This window comes from Pseudopipra pipra, chromosome 3 (genome assembly GCF_036250125.1).
Source record: "Pseudopipra pipra isolate bDixPip1 chromosome 3, bDixPip1.hap1, whole genome shotgun sequence".
NCBI lineage: Eukaryota > Metazoa > Chordata > Aves > Passeriformes > Pipridae > Pseudopipra > Pseudopipra pipra.
In genome coordinates, this window is record NC_087551.1 from 37,612,876 (window position 1) to 37,634,214 (window position 21,339).

The 21,339-nt window shown below is 36.6% G+C and overlaps 1 protein-coding gene across 1 annotated transcript in view; it reads right to left on the minus strand.

Moving 5' to 3' along the window:
• WDR64 (WD repeat domain 64) overlaps window positions 1–21,339 on the minus strand; it is a 63,170-nt gene that overhangs the window by 26,010 nt on the left and 15,821 nt on the right. Inside the window, exons 7-12 of the mRNA XM_064648699.1 lie at window positions 17,968–17,997; window positions 14,183–14,287; window positions 12,404–12,618; window positions 11,773–11,907; window positions 9,040–9,119; window positions 2,405–2,544 (exon numbers count right to left, since the gene is read on the minus strand). Of these exons, the coding sequence (XP_064504769.1) occupies window positions 2,405–2,544; window positions 9,040–9,119; window positions 11,773–11,907; window positions 12,404–12,618; window positions 14,183–14,287; window positions 17,968–17,997 (705 nt within the window). The remainder of the gene's footprint in view (window positions 1–2,404; window positions 2,545–9,039; window positions 9,120–11,772; window positions 11,908–12,403; window positions 12,619–14,182; window positions 14,288–17,967; window positions 17,998–21,339) is intronic.

Consider the following 21,339-nt stretch of genomic DNA (forward strand, 5'->3'; position numbering starts at 1 on the left):
GCAGGGAAGTGTTTATGTGGTTGCATTATGTTGGCTGCATGAAATTTTGAAGAAATTATGAATGGAATGATAACTTCACATGCCCCGGAAAGGAGATGTGAGAAATCCCTGTTTACTGCACTACTCTCCTGCCATATGTAAAGGTGTGCATTCCTCTTTCAGTTTAGCTCCCAGAAATGAAATTACTTCTACAAAGAAAAAAACCAAAGAACATTCCCTTCGCTGATTTAAAACAAAGGCTTTGTGCTGTTAACAAATGATACCGTACGGTGGTATAAAGGCTGGGAATATATTCCTTACATTAACCCTACTGATCTTCAAACAAAACTGTTTGTTTTTATGAATTGACGACTGTAAGCTCAAATCTTGCTCACCTGACTCACTTACGTAGCCTAATTCAACCAAATCCATCACTGGAGACGTTCTAGTAAAATCAATGAAAAAACTGGTGTAGCAAATTTTGGCTTTCTGACTTCCATTAACAACTCAAGTAGGCAAGACATGAAGTTGTAGCCTCTGCTGTTCTAGTTGTGGATTCTCAGCCTGCACTAAGTGAGAGAGAGTGGTTGCCACTGCTTCACAGCCCTTCAGCACAAGGGCTATACAGTCAGGTCTGGGCTCTGCCATTACCCTTAACCTTATTGTTTCCACAGACTGTAAGATCATCTTTCAGATAATGGCCTTCTTCCTGCCACATCTCCAGGTTTAATAGCCCCTGTCCCTACAAGTGCTTTTTTTCCCTCAGTGCTTCCTGAATGCACTCAAACAGTTATATTAAAAAAATGGAGCAATAAATGCTTCATGATGCAGGACAAAAGTAAGAAGGAGAAAACTAATAATAGAAAATATAGAGGGCAATGAAGGGAAGAGTGACAGGAAGGAGATGAAAAAATAAATACAGCAGAGAGTTCCTATGCAGCATTCTTCTATCTGAGTTGGAGCATCAGGTCAGTTTTCTTTATGTCTCTAACCCACAGATTGTTCTCATATTAGCATACACTCTGTAAAAGTAATTCTTCAGTTGACTGTGCCCATTAAAAAAAGTATAGCCATTTCTACGAACATAGAGTATGGGTATTTGTAGAAAAATGCTGTAGTGCCAATGTAATAACCAGATAGATCAAGTACCTTTACACAGGTCTTGCCTTGTCTGGCTTGAAACATCCAATTCATGTCATAGTTCATTGTCTGTCTAGTGTATCCTGAAGCATCTGAGGATAATTCCTAGCTGTAATTTCGAGTCCAAAGGTGGCGCTTCTTAAAGGACTTACATATTCTACTAGCATTTCTCATCAATAAAAAAATGTTGCTTTAGTGCTTGAATAAGCCATATTATTTTACTCTGTACTCCCCCAGACCTAAGCAAAAAGGTGTAAAATAGTGGGAGACACATTCCTCTTTTTATAACTCTCAAATGAAATTTCAATTATAAATCGAGAGAATAAGCTGTTGCAGCTATCTTGGAAAACATGTTTCCTGAAAATTGCTTTAGTGGCTTCTGCAGAATAATTCCAACCAAAGAGTTATATACATTTGTATTTACAATTATATACATACACTTCTACTTTTATGCCAATAACCCAATCTATGACTGCAATATGCTGGCACTTTAGTGAAGAGTCCATATGTTATGCAAAAACCTGACTCCGTATTTTGGTGCATTGACACAAAGGATGAGTTAATAGGTTCAGACAAATTTAACAGTAATTACTTTTTGGAAATATTTTCAAGCAAAACATAAGTCAAGACAGACACACTGTAAGCGTAGTTGTGATGAATGTGGTTCCTTTTGGTCTGTGGCATATAATTTAACAGATAATTGTGGTTGTGGGAAATCTCAGCACAAGATTTTGAGCATGTTCCTATGATTAGGAACACATCAATATTTCAGATCTAGTGAATTCACTTAACTGAAGGGCTGAAGAAAAAGACATGGTAGTGGACTACAGTGGTAACTGCACCTACGCACACTGTTATCTCTTAAGGCCTTCACAATCTTAAAGATAAAGAACCACCACTCTCTGGGCCTGGCCATCCAGCCAGTTCTTAACCCAACCAAGAGTGCACCTGTCCAAGCCATGAGCTGCCAGCTTTTCCAGGAGAATGCCATGGGAGACAGTATCAAAAGCTTTGCTGAAGTCCAGGTAGACCACATCCACTGCCTCATCCACTAGGTGAGTCACCTGGTCATAAAAGGAGATCAGGCAGGTCAAACAGGACCTGCCTTTCCTAAACCCATGCTGGCTGAGCCTGATCCCTTGGTTGTCCTGTATGTGCTGTGTGATCGCCCTCAAGATGATCTGTTCCGTAACTTTGCTGGGCACTGAGGTAAGGCTGACAGGCCTGTGGTTCCCTGGATTCTTCTTCCAGCCCTACTTCCATGAGGTTCAGAAAAGTGTTTTACCTTTGCACTGGAAAGGCTGATGACATGTTGATCTTTTTCATTGGTCACAATTTCCACAACACCATATTTGTGTCCAAATAGCTTCCCTGTAGGCCTAATATTAACAGCAGGATTCCACAAACGAAGGACTCTGTCATTACCTGAAGGGAAAAAAAATAAAATACATACAGTCAGAAAGACAGAATAGTCACTGGAATTACAAATAAGCTTTGTAATGGAGAGGTTGTTGTTGATTAGTCTTTGCTTTCATTCATGTAGGCTACTCCCACATAAGGATGTGAATTTTTCATTCTAGGGGCTGGATTCCAGCTTATGTTTCATTGCTTATCCCCAAACTTAATAAAAACACATAACTGATCAGCCTTTCAAAGCCTTTTTATTTTGATAGAGGCATAGCAGGGACACTAAATGGGACTACATGGACTAGTCTCATAGGAGCAGAATACTTTAATAGAAATAGAACTGGGGCTCAGTTTTTTTTTCCCTTTAAAAATGTAATTTAGAAAAATGTCAAAATAATTCTTGTGTCCACTTAGCCAGAACAAGAAGGGATAACCACCTCTATGGAAGAAGATGAGCGTGCAGAAAGGAAGGCAAATGGGCATGGAAGTTGAGGGCAGATAGGAAACAGTAATCAGTGATGATTGAGTCTGTCTTGAACAGAAAGATGTTAAAAATGTATTAGTATACTCCTGGGTTTACATATACAGCTGTACCTAGTGCGCTGAAGTATTTAATATTTTTTGCAGGAGTTTTAAGAGAACGTGAGCCCAGTTTAAATTTCAGATTAATTAATTTATATTTTTACTTTCAATTCCTGGTAAATATTGCAATTGTACAAATTGCATGTAGTTAGCTGAACACTCTATTTTGACACATAGTAAAAGAAACAGCCACATTTTATCTAGACTTCAGTTTGAGTTTCAGTTTTTTCTTGGCTTAAATTGAAGAGCAAAAAGCAAAAAAACATAAACTAGGAAGTACATGCCCCAAGAGAATATTCATCCAACTTCAAGACTAAAATGCTCAGCTCAGTTTTGTTAATAAACATCCTTAAGCTTGTTCAACCTACTGTCATTAGTCAGCCCCTCCATCTCTCTTCAGAAATCTATTCCTTTCCTTCTTGATACAGCAAGATGGGACTCATTTAGGAGAACTCTATCTCCCTTTTTCTCCATTAAACAACTCAGTTAAATTGATTCCCCTGTTTATTGCCTTCTCTCTGAATGAGAGAGGGTCACTGGAAGAATGATCTACCCAAAAAATAGCTGCAACAGAAATTTATTTTGGTTTTTGCCAGCTCATTTCACAAGTGTGACTGAGAATTCAAACATGCAAGCAGCTGTACCAGCACGATGGAGGGAGAACTGCAGAGGAAAGGAGAGCCATGGCTAAGTAGCTGACTGGCTGTAACTTCAGGGGGAACCAGTTTCTTTTTCGGGGTGATCTTCAGGCAAAAATACCCCAGATAATCTGTATATGCTGTAAGCATGGCAGGAAGTAGCTTAAAAGGGTTATAACTGCACAAATGGTTTATGAAGCTCTTTTTGATGGGGAAATTGCAGAACACAGTAGGTCCCTGCTCACCTCCTCAGATGTTGCCTTGGGCCATCCTAGGCATATTCTGCAAGTTAGCAGAACCCTCGTGACCAGGTCAATATACATTAGTGAGAAAGAAGTCCATGGGAGTAAAACTCAGCTTGCAAACCTTCCACGGAGTCAACAGGAGGACACAAAATACAGGAGACAGAAGCCTTCAGTGAGACTGATAAAATCAATTATAACGTCAGAGCAAACAGACATTGCTTCAACAACATCCCTGCTAGCAACTCCAGATGCAAATTATCATGTAATAGGATGATGGTGAACGAGCTAGGAGCTGTTGACAATATCTGATCAACTTGACTACCTGCCTGCTGTGCTTTTGAGGAATGGAATCTTTCTTAGTCTTCCTAATTGCTCTGTTCTTTATATTCCTGAAGTGATGGGCAGATGATTGAAAGGGCAGATGATTGCCCTTTAATTGTGGCACAGAGAGTTTATTTTAAGAGTAGAATCACTTATATATGTTATTTCCTTGAGATATTAACAAGAAAAAACAAGTGACATTAGGAAAGAAAACCTCTCCCTAGATTAAAAATACTGTTTGCTTTACTGTTCCTTTCACTGATGTGAAGATAATGGTAGATTTTGTTATAGTAGATTTGCTCTCTTCCCTCTTTCTGGACTAATGCCAGATTGGCCCTAACATTCACTGCTTCACTGGAACATTTCCTGGAACATTTATTCACTCTGTGCTCCAAATATGCCTCCAGGATTCAGAATCCTGATACAGAAAGCGTGGGTACTAAACACATCCAAGAAAAGCTTGAAGAAGATTATCTGTCTACATATCCAACAGCAATTTTTTAACATTTTGTGAAATCAATGATTTGAAACAAAATGGCCTTAGTTCAATGTAGTCTCTTCCAAGATGAATAACTATAAAAGCAGATGTTTAGGGTTTTTTGAAAAGTCAGATTCTACAACCACAGCTCTATTCTAGCTATATGGTATGGACTCCAATACCTTCTTCGAAAACTTCTTTGCCAAACTATCTCTCTTACTTGCAGTTTTGTAATTTGTGTGGTATTACAAGTCTGCTGAGATGTCTGCATTTCAGTGGTGTTGAAACCCACTTGCGAACAATAACATTTTTGAATGGAGAATATTAGGCTTAGCTTGGCATCCTCTGATAGATCAGAAAATAAAAATATAATGCCTGGTTTCTTTCTAAGTTGCTACATCCAGGCAGAAGAATCCCTTATCTGTTAAAACAACTTGTTATTCCTTCAAGTCTGTCTTTTAAATAATCTTGTCTTATAATGTCTGCAAAACCTTTTCAGAAGACTTAGACATCTGGTAAACTAACACAAATTCAAATGTTTATCATACTGACAAAAATTTAAGTTTTTTTTCTTTGTGCTGCCTTGTCTGTCTTCATATGTTCTTCTTAAATTTAGACTGCATCATAGAAAAGAGTTTGCTATGCTTCTGAAAGCTAATGCTAGAGGAGTTCTGGGATGTGATCTCTCTAACTAGGATTTCTGGGAATTCCTGAAAAAGTACTTCACTTATTCCAGAAATTCACAAAGGATACAGAACAAGCACAGAATCACTTTTACCAGTCTTAATCTGTTACTGCTAGATTTAGAAATCACTGGTTTTAATTCTGTTTCATTGCTCACAGGAAAACAATAGCTAGATTTGAAGAACTAATAGGGTAAGAAGCTGATGTATAATTTAAAACCAATCATATCCTGCTTTTATATGCATACTTAATTTGATTTTAACTGCAGTTGTTGCCACAGGTGATGATTAAGACATAGCTGGAATGGAATCCAGAATAAGAAGAAAACCATGTCACTTTACTATTCAACATAATATTAATGCAAAATGCTGCACAGAGAAGTTATTTTAAACTACTGTGGGCTTCATATTTTAGACCACTATGAGGCTTTTATAATGTTACTGCTTAAAGTCTAGCTTTTAGAAGAAAAAAATGAACTCAGTACTAGGTTTGCTTTTATTTTATTCAGTATTATAAATGTCAAATATCTGGAAGACAAAAGTAGGTTGTGTCACATTACTGACAAACTCATGAGCATAATTAAAGAAGCCTAAATAAATGATGGAAGGATAAAGGTGTTAAAATATGACTTTTTAAACAGTCACTGTAATAATATATCACAGTATGTAGCATATCATTTATGCTATAAACACCTAGCTAAATAACATTGTTTGGTCTTAGTAAAATGGTTAGCAGGTTTATCCCAGCTAAATACTTTAGAAGCTAGCCTGCAATCAAAGGTTGGATTTTTCTTTTATTTTAATTGCTGAATGTGACATATAAACACAGCTTTAACAAACGTTTGCACATGTCACCAAGGAATCTATATGTTATGATTCCTGAATTATTTATCTGTTCTAGTCTTTGATTTTTAGGGTATATTACAGATAAAATTGTAGGCGCTTCCATCAATGCTGCCTCCTACAATCCTAAACATCCACTGGTCAGATTATGTGACCAATACATCTGTTCTAGAACAAGCAGCAATCACAAGTATTGAGGCCATGTTGCTGAGAACACAGCTGTGTCGGGCAGGGCACGTCTCAAGGATAAAAGATCACTGCCTCCCTAAGATCTTGCTTTATGGTGAACTTGCCACCGGCTGCCGCACAAGAGGAGCCCCGAAGAGAAGATACAAGGACTCCCTGAAACAACATCTCAGCCTTGGCCATATTGATCACCATAACTGGTCTACTCTGGCCTCCAATCGGGAGGCCTGGAGACACACCATCTATAACACTGCTGCTTCCTTGGAGAAAGCACGCGGGACCACTCTGGAGGAGAAAAGACAATGCAGAAAGATTTGTGCCCTGCAGAATATGCCACCTAAGGAGTCTTTCTGCTGTGCCTTTTGCAATGGGACATGCCTGTCTCGTATTGGCCTTTTTAGCCACCAGCGTGCTTGTAACAAACGTGAGTAGAGCCCTTCCCAAATCTTCGTTCGTGAAGCCCAGCCATGATGATGATGATTAATTTTAAAAAGTTTAATTATCTCATTAACTGGATCATCAACGTGTGTTTCTCATCCAGTCAAAAGAGAGGGGTGGCTTTTAAGATACAGAGGCAAACATAGTATGCTCTAGCCTGACAGTGTGCTGTGCCATTGTGAGCAGTGTATTCTATTAACAGAGCACAGAATTCTCAAGCTCAGCTTTTGAAGGCTTTATTAGATGGATCTCTCAAGACCTGTATCCTCCAAACAGCACAGACAAATACATTTCAAAAATGTCAAGCTCCATTTTAAACTGATGAGAATATTTCCTTCTGCAACTGTCACTACTCCAAAGACTCTTCCAGAAGATCACTGCTCTGATTTTTGCTCTAATAGACATCAATGTTAATTGATGATAAAATGTCATCCTTGTTAATTTTCACTTTGCTAGGTTACAGAAAATATACTTCTTTAATCTCTGCACAATGGTTTTAGTCTCTGTGTGATATGTTTTTCCTGCCCTTTTTCCATATTCAACTAATCTTTCTCAAAAGTGGTTCATATCAACCATACAGTGCCTTCCAATACAACACGAGGTTTCACTAGTGTCACATTCAGAGAAGTTAATTCTTTGTTACCTGCAGAACAGATATTTCAACTAACACATGTACCTAGGGCAAGTATTGCTGCATGATTGTCCTATTCCTATGCTCTGCCACAAGTGTTTACTACTGGTCATTGACAAAGAGGGGAGAGTGGGTTAGGCAGACCTTTGGCCTGGCCTACCTCTGCTGTTCTTATTTTCTTAGGAAGTTTATCCAGATTTTTCTCTTCTGCCTATTTCTGTAAGAAGAATTTTCAGTGCGTAAAGGAAACTTTTACTACTTCCTGTGTAATTGAACTTCTGTCCCATTCAGACACTTCACACTGATTTTATTACTACAGTAAAATCCTCCAGTTCTATCTGTGGGAAATACTAATCACATTTTGTTTTACAGGACCTCCTTACTTTATGTCATCAGTAAATTTCTCCAGATTACTTTCTGTGACAAGGTGATCAATGTAAACAGTATCTCCTCCAAGGCTGAACTTCAGAATTTTCACTAATAACTTTTCTATAGCCATATTGCTTTTCCTTTAAATCTTGCATGTAGAAAATCAATAGAACTGTCTGATATTTATTCTGATATCTGTCACAGTTTTCCCCTTGGTATACTGTTACAATTCAACATGAATTGCATTTTTTCCCATGTCCAGGTCTTTTTCTATTCTTTTTTTTTTTCAAGTTTATTTTACTGTTGTGTATATTATCAAGGCTGCACAGCAGAGCCTTGGCTATTTTTTTCTTCTTTTAAATATAGATGTAAGAATTGCTATGTGTATTATTGCTATTTTTAACAGACTTTTAAGCAAAACCCTCATACTGAAGTCTTGTAGAAAGGCAGCATCAATGTTACTCCAGGGCACCACCCTGTCAAACAGAATATAAAAAACAAGACTGCTTCCATCCTTCAGCCATAGTTCTGAAACATCAAATATAACCACTGCAGTAAAAGGCTCATAAAATTATTGGATAACAGGGAGGAAATGGATGTAAGAGTGCTATTTCTGCAGTCTGCTTTAGGGGAAAGAAAAAACAGTAACACTTTGGGAAAACATGATCAGAGAGAAGACCAATGGAAAGTATTAAGATGGGCCAATGTGATTCCTTAAGATAGGACAGGATGGCCAAAAGTGACAGGATGGAAGCCCTGCTGATACTGTAAGGAATAATGTGTATAACCTGGCTAAGACAGTCACCATTGTGACTTGGAAAGGTACTTTAGAGTAGTTCAACATACTGTTTCTCCTGTTTTATTACATATAGGATACTTGAATCAAACCCAGACAGCCTTTGAGAGACTCCTGTCAGGAAATATATCTTTTCAGAGTAAGCCTCCCAGCAACTAAAAGCAAGATATCTGTTTCCTATAATTTAAGACAGAAGCCATTATTTAAATTCTTAAGACACTATATCAGCTGTATTTGATCTTATCTAATTGGGGAAAAAAATTCACAACAGCACAATCTCTTGGAAAAAATCCCAATACTTACCTCCAGTGACAACGACTTTTGCCTTTCTACAGTATGTGAAGGCATTGACTCCTCTAGGGACAGAAAATTCCCTTACAGGTCTGCAATCATTAATAAAACAGTTAATCATGTAAAAACATAAGGAAAATACAGTCTACAATTATCCCACCTTACTTTTCTAGTTTAGAATAGCTGTGTACATAATGTGTACAATCTCCTGTTAAAAGAAAATTGATTTATAACAGAGACTTAGAATGATTGATGAAAGAGGAACACAGTGCACTATCCATTAAGGAACTAAATATCCAATTTGTACACCTGAATTCTTTAACAGGCAAACTCGAAGCAGACCCCTGAAATGGTAGCTGTTGCCAGAGTAAGCCTGTGCACGTGCCTGAGTGCCTAAAGCATTTCATCACTGAGGAAAAGTACCAAAGCAACTCCATTTGCCTCTTTCAGACGTGGAGGTGTATTGCAGTCTTGATGTTACATTAAGTGTGTGCGGTTACTTTTCTGTTGCTTCTGCACAATGCATAGTCTTTATATTATCTATTTTGTGTTGTGTAACAGGATGAAGAGACCACAAGTGTCCGAAACTCCATTGAATTATTCTGTTACATTCACTGCTAAAGCGCAAGAATGCAAACAGCCAACACAGACTGAGATTGACTCAGTGTCCCTTCTAAATCCACCCTTTGAAAAACTTCTGTTTGTCTCTCCAGGTTTCATACGTTGCTAATAATGAGTGAATATTTTATTGATTTTTGGAATCAGTAATAGCATAGTTAACACCTGTCATTCCCAGGAAACAATGACTGCCTGTGTAAATAAGTTATACAGAACTAAATGAGTAAACATTCAAATTTTTTCTTTGAAATACAGACAAGTATTAGTTCCTTTATTCTGGGCTAAACAGTAACCATTAATATTGAAAACCGTAAATTGGAGTGACAGTAAATTTGAAGAAAGACTCTGGAAACCTTGAGGATTAATGAAAGAGCTTGTTCTTTCTAGGCAGGTGTAAATAAAAGGCCGTCTGCTCACTATTATTTAGAGGGAGCAAAGCTTTTTTACCAGAGCTCTAACAGAAGAGTCTCAAGAGTATTGAGACTATTCATTAAAGAGCTAATAAACAACTATATAGAAAAAGAAAAGGTGACAAAACCTCAGAAGAACTGTTAATCATACATTTAAATCAATGAATTCCTATTTTATACCAGAATCCCTTATTCCCACTGATCTGGCACTGTGAAGTTCTGCCCAAGCCATGGCCTTGCAACAGAAGCACTCTGTGATCATATCCATGCCTCCCTTTTTAGATACTTAACAAGAAAAGATTATAACTGTTCATCAGCCATTATCAACAAAGAAACTTAAGTCACATAACTCACATAGGAGACAAGATATACTACTTCCCTCTTCGAGCACAACAACAATTCCTTGATGCAAAGTTAATTGGGGAAATTTCTTTTGTTAGAATCAGTAAATCATGTTTCAACTATCATTTCTTAAGGAATGGACATTTCAAAGTGATTTGATCCATAGCTATTTTTAGGGCTATTAATTTCATTTTAGCAGTTGTGAAATTTTTCAGTTGTCTCAATATAATTTCATTTAGCTGCTGCGTGAAACTGCTTACAGATATACATTTATTGCAATAGCAGACACAATTATAGCCAGTGTGAAATGAAAAAGACCTACCAAGATATTTGTAGTTAAAAGTTCTGTATTACAAACAGTGTATGGTGGTGTATATACTCTTTTGACCATAGTTTTGGCTCTGCAGACTTAGTTTTCTTTCTCCTCTAATCAATTCTATTTTTCCAAAGCTCCCAATAAAATCAAAGGGGATTTCTTAGCTTTTCAGCTAACATAGTATGTGACCTTGGACAAGTTATAAGTGTTTCATATTTCACTTTCCTCATTCCTCAACAGACATGAAATACTCATAAAACCTAAAGTTACTGGATTGATTCAAGAATTTCTACATGAATATTTATAGCCTATAAAATAGATTATCTTAGTTGTTGCTACTAGCCTTAAAAATCTTTTAATCTCTGGATATACCTCACAGAGGAATTTTGAACCTGATCTAATATTTACAATGCTTTTAGATATTTGAATGAAAAGTTCTATATGTATGTTATTTCTATGTCCTTTTTACATCAAATCACATTTGTATTATTTAATTGGGCTATAAACTTTTCCAAATTCACAGACTAAAAGGGCTTGGAATCACCTATAGCACTTATGGGCCATATGCATGGACTTGGCACAAATAAGGGGGCCATAAACTCTTTCCTGATGCAGAGTAAAACCATTTCACAGTCCTCAGAACAAATTGTGTTCTTGGTTTAATCTTGAGTAACTCAAACTGGTGCAACTGAAACTGTAAATGAAACTTAAGTTGAATATATTTCTGTCTGGATATAAATTATAAATGAATGGATACATGATATACATGGAGCAAAATAATTTTCCAGGTAATATTTGCCTACTGAGGAGAAGTTGGAGCAGACAACACTGTCAACATAACATTTTTAAGGACTGTGAATAAAGTACATATATCCTCTCCTATATCAAAAGCTAACAAAAATATTCAAGCATTTTAATAATTCTATTTTTGTTTTTATTAATAAAGCTTACAGAAAAGACAGCTTAAATACAACAAGATGGCATCTTTCAGGGAACTTATCTCTTGCAGAGTTATAAAGCAAAAGGTCTATTTTTTTCTAGAAGATGTCACATACTTACAAGTTGTCCTCTAGTCGCTTTATGTCATCCAAAACAAATGAACGAAGGCTGTCTGAGGAGCAGGATCCAAAACATTTTAGTGCAGAAATATACTTAACTCTCCCAACCCAGTCATCATGTAGCTTGCGTTTAAGACTAGGGATATAAATGGAAATGTTATTAGGCTATAGTAGCACCTACTGTAATATACCCATAGGTGGACAGGAATTTTTGGAGTGAGATTATATACACAAACAATGCTAACATTTAATATCCAGGGCAGATACAGAACCACTCTTCCAGCTTAAAAGAAGCAGAGCACTTCTCCAGTCACAATTACGCTTCCACCTAATCAGGCACAATAAAGCTGTTCCTTTGTCAACTGGATAACAGCAATTGTAAATTCTCCCCTGGAATTTTATTCTGCATCCTCCCTGTTGTAAGATCTCTTGTAAAACCTTCCACTGAAAATGATGGCATTTCCTTCACATAAAACCAAGTGAATCATACTTACTGCAGTTTGAAAAATTATTTTCTTTAGTTGGATAGGATTAATATATAAACAGAAATTAATCCTCCATTTAGGCTACACAAAACCCAAATTAAAAAAAAATAATGCAAGACTGATAGTATTTTATCATAAGCAACTTACATGTTAAAATTTTCGGAGTCCAAGATCCGGAATTGTGATTCTTTTTCGGCTTTATATTGTTTCATTATAAAGTCATCACTGGTCAAAGTAAGCAGGTAAACATAACCCTTATCATCTCCCATTAGGATAGTGTCCTTAGGCAGGTGATCTGACGTAGTCACCGTGCAAACACAGAGCAGACAGTTTTTCATTGGTTTGATGACATAGCCATTATTCTGTGGATTATAAGAGACAGTTTATTAGATATTGCACCAGGGTCCTTAAATTGACTGAATCTATCATGCTTATCCAGTTACATCAGCGTTCAAATCTTGACTTTGTTTTTTCAAGCTCCCCCTATGATAGCTGTTTGCTGGTATCAGAAACTCATGGAAGATCATCCCAAAGTGGAGTTAATAGCAAACTGTAAGGGTTTCAGCAAGGCTTTGTTTCACAGGTAGCTTTTTCCATTTCAGTGAATAAACAGTAATTACAAATTTTAAGAAGGATCTCCCCCATGTTAAGTGGGATGGTATATTTGCTAAGACTATATATAGTTTCCTGTTCAAAATGAGATGCTGTCTACAAGAAAATTGGAAATAGCCAAATTCACACAGGGAGAAATTATATCAGAGTCCTAATTATCAACACAGCCTAGGAGTGTCAAGTGGGCAGGTGTTTCAATTTTTGAAGCACAGAGATAGTGGGAATGAATACAGTTGCAAGTCACTGTGGTATTTTGCCAGACTGAGAAGGCACAGGAATAGGATTTGGGGTCATCTGCATTATACTGTTTATTGGTTCTACTTTCTGACTCCATCTGTTATTTGATTAAATCAGCCTTGACAGCCTAACCTGGGAACTGTTCCCATGCCATAAGAATTAACTGCTTCAATGCTGTCTATGTAGCACAGAAATGTGAAAGAGACATAACACAGACACAGAACCGTCTATATATTATTTCTGTGGTCTTGAAAAAGAGATGTTCCCATTCAGCAACAGGTCATTTGCAGCTCTCACTGATGTAATGACTGGAGGGAATCTGAAGAATAAATTTCTGAGCCTTCCTCCCAGAAGTCCAATTGGATTGACAAAAGGACTTACATTGACCTGTCTGAGTTTGGGAAGCAATCTCTCAATTGAACAAAAAAAAAAAAAAAAGTCCTAAGACTTGATTTTATCCTAAAAATATTTACTTTGTTTGTCCTCATCATCTCAGCCAACTCAGAATTTCTGAGAAAAGTCACAGGAACAGACAGAAAATGCTAAGGTATAGGTCAGCAAAAATTGTATTTTGTAATAAGGCATTCAAGAAAACTTTAACAGTTTGGACATACACTAGCAATATCAAAATGGTTTTGTTCTTAGAAAGTCTTGAACAAACACAGGACATGAAGAAATATTTTCTTTCAGTCAGGAAGTTACCTCCTTGGAAAACCTGTCCCTGGATTCTTAATGGATTCCGACATATATTTATATACCAATGCACACATATTAGATATACAGGTGCACACATATGCATTAGATACACATGGAAAATAAATTCTTTGGGGGGTTGTTTGCAACATAGTATAAATTTTTTCTTTTTCTTCCAAACTTTTAAGACACTTAAATAATCCCATTTGGTGTGGAAAGGGTATTCCTTCTTTAGTATAAATTCCATTGTTTCACTGAGTTCCTACAAAGACAAAGTTAAAAACCTTCATCCTGTTAGACCAAAGGAATGTAAATATATATCAAAAACAAAGACTGATCAATTTTCAGGCTTCATGGTAGCATTTGTCTCATCTGACATAATACCTTCTCTTCTGATTTATAGTCCCAGATAATAACTGTACTTTCAGTTACAGCCACGACATATTTCAGCTGAGGTAGGAAATCACATCCAGTGATCCAACCGGCCTCCTGATGAAAATAAAGAGAACCTACAGAAGGATTTTCTCTGTAAATTTATACATTTTCTATCATATAAGTACATATTTTAAACCATTTTTCCATATACCCTGCACTAGCATCTGCTAGGTCTAGCCCCACTAAGAGTTCTAATTCTACATGAAGAACTCTAGTTCTAGCTCATAGACATAGTTACAGAGGCACCAGGCTCAACCTCAGTTATCAGTGGCTTACCTCAGAGGCACAGATGTTGCACATGAGAGGATACAACACATATTGTTAGTTGAACTGTAATGACACTCTGAAAAAGCACTTGGAGCAGAAGAAACTTAAGCTAAAACATCCATAGCAAAGCAGATTAAATTTTTACATGGATACAATTTCGTTTGGAAAAAAAAGAAAATTAAAGGCAGTCAAAATTACATCTATAATAGCGAAACTCCTACTGAAATGAATGTTTATGAAAATAAGTGATTTGTGTTAAATAACTTTAATTCTCCCAACAGGTAGATCAAATATTTACAAATACATACATCTGCTCATATAAAGCCATTTTACAAGTGTACCTCAAATTATACAGGTACAAATGTAAAACAATTTCTTTTCCAAAGTGTAAGATTATACTCAAATTCACTACTACACTACCTAGAATTTTGGTGGGGTTTTTTTGTTGAAATATTAATAGCTGTTTGACTTTCCCTCCCCCCCCAAAAAATGTAATGTACCTTTCTAAATGACAGTGGGATTGAAATGGAATATGCTCCATTTGCTATATCTGCAATGACACAATTATCTATTACTTTAAAGTAATTCAGAACATCTATAAAATAACACTGGTTGAAATATCTTTCTTTTCTAGATTAAAATGACAAAGAAACTTAAATAGCTCTGTTATTGCAGTTCTTCAAGTGATATACCTATCTGTAAACTCTAAAAAGCTTTGTTCCTTTGGAAGTACTTGATAAACAGCTAAAACAGAAACCTGTGTTGCCAAAGATACAGTTTACACCCACAAAGTAAGTTCGGAATCAAAAGGACTGAAGGCAGCTGCTGATGCTTCTACTTTTATTTCCATTCCTGCACACAATATTGATTTTGCTGTTAGTGTAAAGGGTTTAAAATCCTGACAGAGGATGTCAGCACCCTGTTGCAGTAGAAAGCTTCTTTCCTTCCTAATGGTCTGTGGGCAAATGATAATACATATTATAAGGATTTCTTGTGCTGTTTTCTATAATAAATGTGGAAAATGTCAGTCCTGCAGAGGCCTTATGGATTGGTTGGTAATTCTTATGGAAGAGTTTGTTAACTGTAACTTTTTGGGGTCCTTACAATATATCAGATAACAATGACTAACTGGTATGAAAAAGCTGATTTTAATTAAGCCACTATTTTGTTGTGTTAGTGTGTGGTGATGCAGTCAAATTAACAGGTTTCAGCTTTAGCTTATAAGAATTTCTTTCCTTTGTGCTACCATACTTGACAGACAAACAAGGCAGCTGCACCAGATCAAGACCAACCTTTCCATTTTTTCCTATTCCATCCTGTTACTCAAGGGTTCTATCTTCACTTCCTCATTTCCAATAGTTTCTGTTTCACTTTGGCTCATCATATTTTATGATTTTCTACATCATATTTAAAAGACATTTCATTTCCATTCTTTGAGAGAAGTGATTTGTTCACTATCAGTATTCCCATCATCATTCACTGATGATTCTATGGTGACTATTATTTTTAGGTGTCAGCTGGATGACTGTTAGTCCATACACTCTTGTGGGTTTTTTCCAGTGGTCACATTTTAAACCAGAAAGTTGTATGGTGCTAAGTCAAATACTATATAGAGTTTTAAGTGTATTATATTTATGCCTCCAGTCATTTCACTCAGTCACATATCTCATCAAGAAACAAAATCAGGTTTTCTTGAGGTGACCTGTTCTCCATAACATCCCTGTAACAAAACGGTAACTGATCTGTACCCATAGTTCATGTCCCATTTATACCATCATGATGCTAGGAAAGTTCTGATGGCTGCAGTCCACTGGATTTTATTTCTAGCCCTAATATGCTCTACAGTCTTTCTGGCTCAGTACCCTAAGGGCAAGACCTCTGTCACTCTGCTTGAATAAATCTCTATTCTGAAACAATTTAAGAAAGAGAACACTGAATAGAAGAAAGCATAGGAACATAAGGATTGCTGCAATCTGTTAGCCACCCTCTACATACATCATTGGTTATCAATGGATGGAAGGTTTGGAGTCTGATAACTTATCTCTGAATAAGTCCTGAATTCAGTACCTTACTTTATTTGCATGAAGATGCACACAAATAAATTGCTTCATCAATAAGCTATTGATGCCAGTATTGATGATGATGTTAAAACAACTGAAAATGGCATAATAATTGTAGTGAGAAAAGAATGGACTGTTTTTTCTGCGTATGAGAAAAAGAGAAATGTAAACCCTGCAAGGAAAAATCTAGTACAGTTCACCGTATCTTTACGGTGGGGGGATGATTTACACTCACATATGATATTGTCCTTTGATTTTTAATAAGTATTTAGATAAAAGATATTGAGATGCAAAGCTTCAGTTTTAATAAGCATGCTTTACATTAGAAAAGCTGTGACCAAATTCTAGAGATAAATCTCTCAAAGAATCCCCAAGGTAATAAATTTAATAGCATCATACATTTCAACTGTCTAGAAAGTGGAATTTATTATCTCAAAAAAATCCAGAATTTTATTTCATTTAAAGATATAGAATTTCAATTTAAAGAACAACATAGTTGTCATGAATATTATGTTCTGCAAGCATCACAATCTTTTAATAACCACCAAAAAGTACAGGAACCTGAAGTCCAAGAGAAGTCTTTTCAATTCTGTTTTCATGCAATAGTTAGAGGGAAAGATGAGAAGAAATTAAATTGAACAAGGGCACCATTCAACGGAAGGGATCATTCAATGGAAGCCCTTAAATAAGAATATTGGATAAAAATGCCTATTCCCTAAGATAAGGCAGAGCATGAAGCAGAAGAGGGTAATTTTTAACTAGGCCACCTGAAAATTTCATAGCTCACAGTAGTAGGGCCTCTGATCTGGAATACTTCTACTGCATTTAAAAAATTCCACTATATAATAAGAGATAGTCAATAAAATGCACTGTTCCTGGCACAAGATACTTACACGAACTTTTAGGACATGTTGCTTTGCTAAGACTAATGTCTTTTGTCTACAGGTCATCTGAAGGAAGCTCATTACCTAAAATCTGCAGTGATACTTCCAGGGTATAAATGAAGTTTTAATGTATTTACTGTGTAGCCAATCATCTACCTAGAAAGATGTAGAACTGTTTTTCGTTAACAAACTCATTATGTTACTTATTTAAATTTTACAGTGACAATAGAAGTGTTGGATTTTAAAAGAAAATATTCTGGCAAGGTAATGGGTAAAGGACAGTTCGATAGAAAAAGCAGCATTTATCTGAGGTGTCATTTATCAGAGAAAAGAAATCAAGTTATTCAATTGTTTCTACAACTGAAAGCAATACATTGAACCTATTTGACCTATGGCAAATCATGCAGGAGTCTCAAAGTTAGAAATGGCATTAGAATAATGCTCAGTTTCTAATTATTTCAATTTAGTACCTGCTGATTTTTAATTGAAATTATTTAACAGGAAGGAGAAAAAAAGAACTTACTTCAATATTGATTGTTGCCTGAACCTTCCTCTGAAAAAAACCAAAAAGATATTGTCACAATAACAAGTTAGCAAATAAATTAAAAGTCTAAACAAAGTTAGCTCTCCTCTTCACAGGTAGATCAGAACAATAGAAAGAGTACATGGTTAAGATCTGAGAAAGATCTTTAACCTGCCTGCTATCTGTTCCCCTATATATAGTGAGGAACTTAAAACTTCTTTTTCTTTCACAGTTATTTCACAGTTTCTTTGTTGGTTTGGGTTTTTTTAAATTGAGATGTTGGAGTAAGCAAAATTAAAAAAAAAAAAAAGTAAAAAAGTAAAAAATAGTGAAAAAATAAATAGTAAAAAAGTAAAAAATACCCATTTTTACAAGGGAGTATAGGTCTTCTGATGGAGTTGTGCTTTTAATGCTTGTTGACAGCTAGAACAGCTTCAGCTCCTGTAAGAAGCAGGATGTGTCTTACAGAAACCCATGCTTAATGTCAACCCACATGCCAGTAAAATACCAGGCAGAGGTAGCACTTCAGGCTGCAAACACAACTACCCATATGGGCATCTTTCACCAAATGTAACTATTGGTGGACAGTGTAGCATGTGGCTCAAAACTGGAAGAGTTTAAAGTCATAAGGTGGTCAGCATACCTGTCACCATCATCCAGTAGAGACAGGGTTACCTTCCAACTCCTTTAGCAAAACTAGTACTCAGTTTTCAAAAGCAGTTTCAACCTCTTCCCTTCTGAAACATCCACAGCTGCTTTTTCACCTCCTCTTGCCCCTGCCCCTCATCAGTAACTATTCAGTGACACCTTGTTCCCATCCCCACCAATTCCATATTTCATAAATCAAGAAGCTAGGATCAAAGTCTTTCTTCCCATAGACGTGAGATGCCCGTGTCATCATGGACAGCGTTTGAGCAGAGTTTAAAAGTATTGTTAATCAAGAGATGGATATTCATGCACTGTTATCAGACTTGGCTTTATCTGCAGTAACATTAACTAGAGTGTGTCCTTAAGGCTGCCTATGCCTACAGGTCTTTTGTGCTGATCAAGGCAGTATCTGTGTCTGAGAAGCTGAGGAAGGTGAATGTCTTGTATTCTAGAGGAAGTAGGAAATGGCTGATGGTGTAGAGCTGTATACAGGTGTTGAAGCATATTAGGTCCACATTTGTTGCAGAAAGCAATGCTTAGCCCTCAAATAGAATCATGAAATCACAGAATCATTAAGGTTGGGGAAGATCTTTAAGATGATCAAGTCCAACTGTAAACGTAACAGTGCCAAGTCCACCACTAAATCATGCCCTCAATTGCCACTTCTACACATCTTATAAATACCTCCAGGGTTGGTGACTCTTCCACTTCCCTGGGCAGTTCCAGTGCTTGACAACCCTTTTGTTGAAGAAATTTTTCCTAATATCCAATCAAATCCTCTTCTGGCTTATCTTGAGGCTGTTTCCTCTTGTACTACTGCTTGTTACCTGGGAGAATAGACTGACCCCCACTGGCTACAACATCTTTTCAGGTAGTTGTAGGGAGTGATAATGTCCCCCCTGAACCTCCTTTTCTCTGAGCTAAACAACCCCAGCTCCTTCAGCTGCTCCTCATAAGGCTTGTGCTCTAGTCCTTTCATCAGCTCCGTCGCCCTTCTCTGGACACTCTCCAGCCTGTCAATCTCCTTCTGGTAGTGAGGGGCCCAAAACTGAACACAGTACTTGAGGTGTGGCCTTACCAGTACTGAGAACCTGCTGGTCTACAAATGAATATTTCTTTGCCTTCACTTCCATTTCCAACAGATGTGTAAGAGAACATGGGATTTCTTATTACAGCAACCAGGGTTAACAAAAGTCTCCAAGTCCTCTTTTAGACAATAATGAGATTCACTAGCAATTTATGTAATGGATGATGGAAGCCTGTCACTGGTGAAATAGGAGATGATTTTGAAAGCTATCCTGATGTACACAGGCTAAATTAAGCATTCTTAATGCCATCTAACATGACTGACACTAATCATTTGCTGATAAAAAATATGATTAATTTTTATTTAACTGAAGTTTAATGGATAGACAGGCAGTGATATGGTTTGCAACCTCTTTAGTTGTTCTTAGTCTTATTTGTAAATAAGTGTTTTTTCCCAAAGTTTTTAACTATTCTCTGTTTCCACTCAGTATCAAATAAAAACTTTTCATCTAGATTTTTAACTGACTCTGAGGATATAACACAACCATTAAATAAATTCTTGTGAAGGAAATTGTATTTGCTTTCCAAAGAACAAAGTGAATAATATGGTGTTGATCTTCTGAGAAAACTTCTTTGCACTGAACATCACTTTACACTGGGGTGAATGAACAGAATACATCCCTTTCTCTTCCTCCACGTTTCTTACTATTTAAATGCTCCAGCAGTGGCACAGTTAAAAATCTGTATTATATTGGATTCACTAATTACATCTGACCAAATATTATTCATTCATGTACATGGAGCAGGCTGATTTGCATGAGATATATGTGCATCCAAGAACACCATAAGTTAATAATCTTGCAAATGCAACAATTATACAAAAATAAGCCTCTTTGTCTATTTGTCTATGCACTACTCATCAAATCATATGTTGGCCCCTTCACCCAGATCTTGAGTCCTACCAAGCAGCATCTTTAGGGCAACCATCTTCATATTTCTTATCACTATGCTTTAAATCCTTGATCTTTGAGAGAAGAATGAGTTGCCAACTCTGTATTTGCCTTTGTCATGTGAAGTCATTTTCCAGGAACAGGATTCAAATTACTGCAGTGCTAAAGAGACAGTTTCCTCTTGCTTCCTCAATATATATCAGAGCAATTCTAATGAAGTAAAAAATCATTTGCTCAGATCAACTGTGACCAGAGATCTTATCATGAGTAAATGTCTGGTGTTGTAATGCCTTAGCCATTTTCAGAACATACAGTTTTATAAGTGGGATTGGAGGTCCCTATTTCACTGTGTTAAGCAACTGTGTAAAATAATTTACATTGCAGTCACTGATGTCAGATGACATCAGTCCAACCTATTAGGAGGCAGCAATTCAACTTCAAAATAGCGTGGGGAGCTAGCAGGTGGGGAAGAAAGCTACTTTTAATCTTATGCTTTCTGAAATGATTTTTCATAGGTACGTAATAGGGATAATGCTCTGGAGGATAGAGAACTAGGCTTTCAAATAAATTATTTCAGCATTTACTAAAACTGCAGTACCACTTTGTTATTGAATCATCCACAGGAGTCCTTTCTTTGTTTACACTCTACTGACATAAGCATTATGCACTAACTAGCTAAAACCCCTGGAAAGCATTAGTGCTGCTTTAAAGCTTTACTGCATTGTCTGAAATAATTTTCCAAAAACTG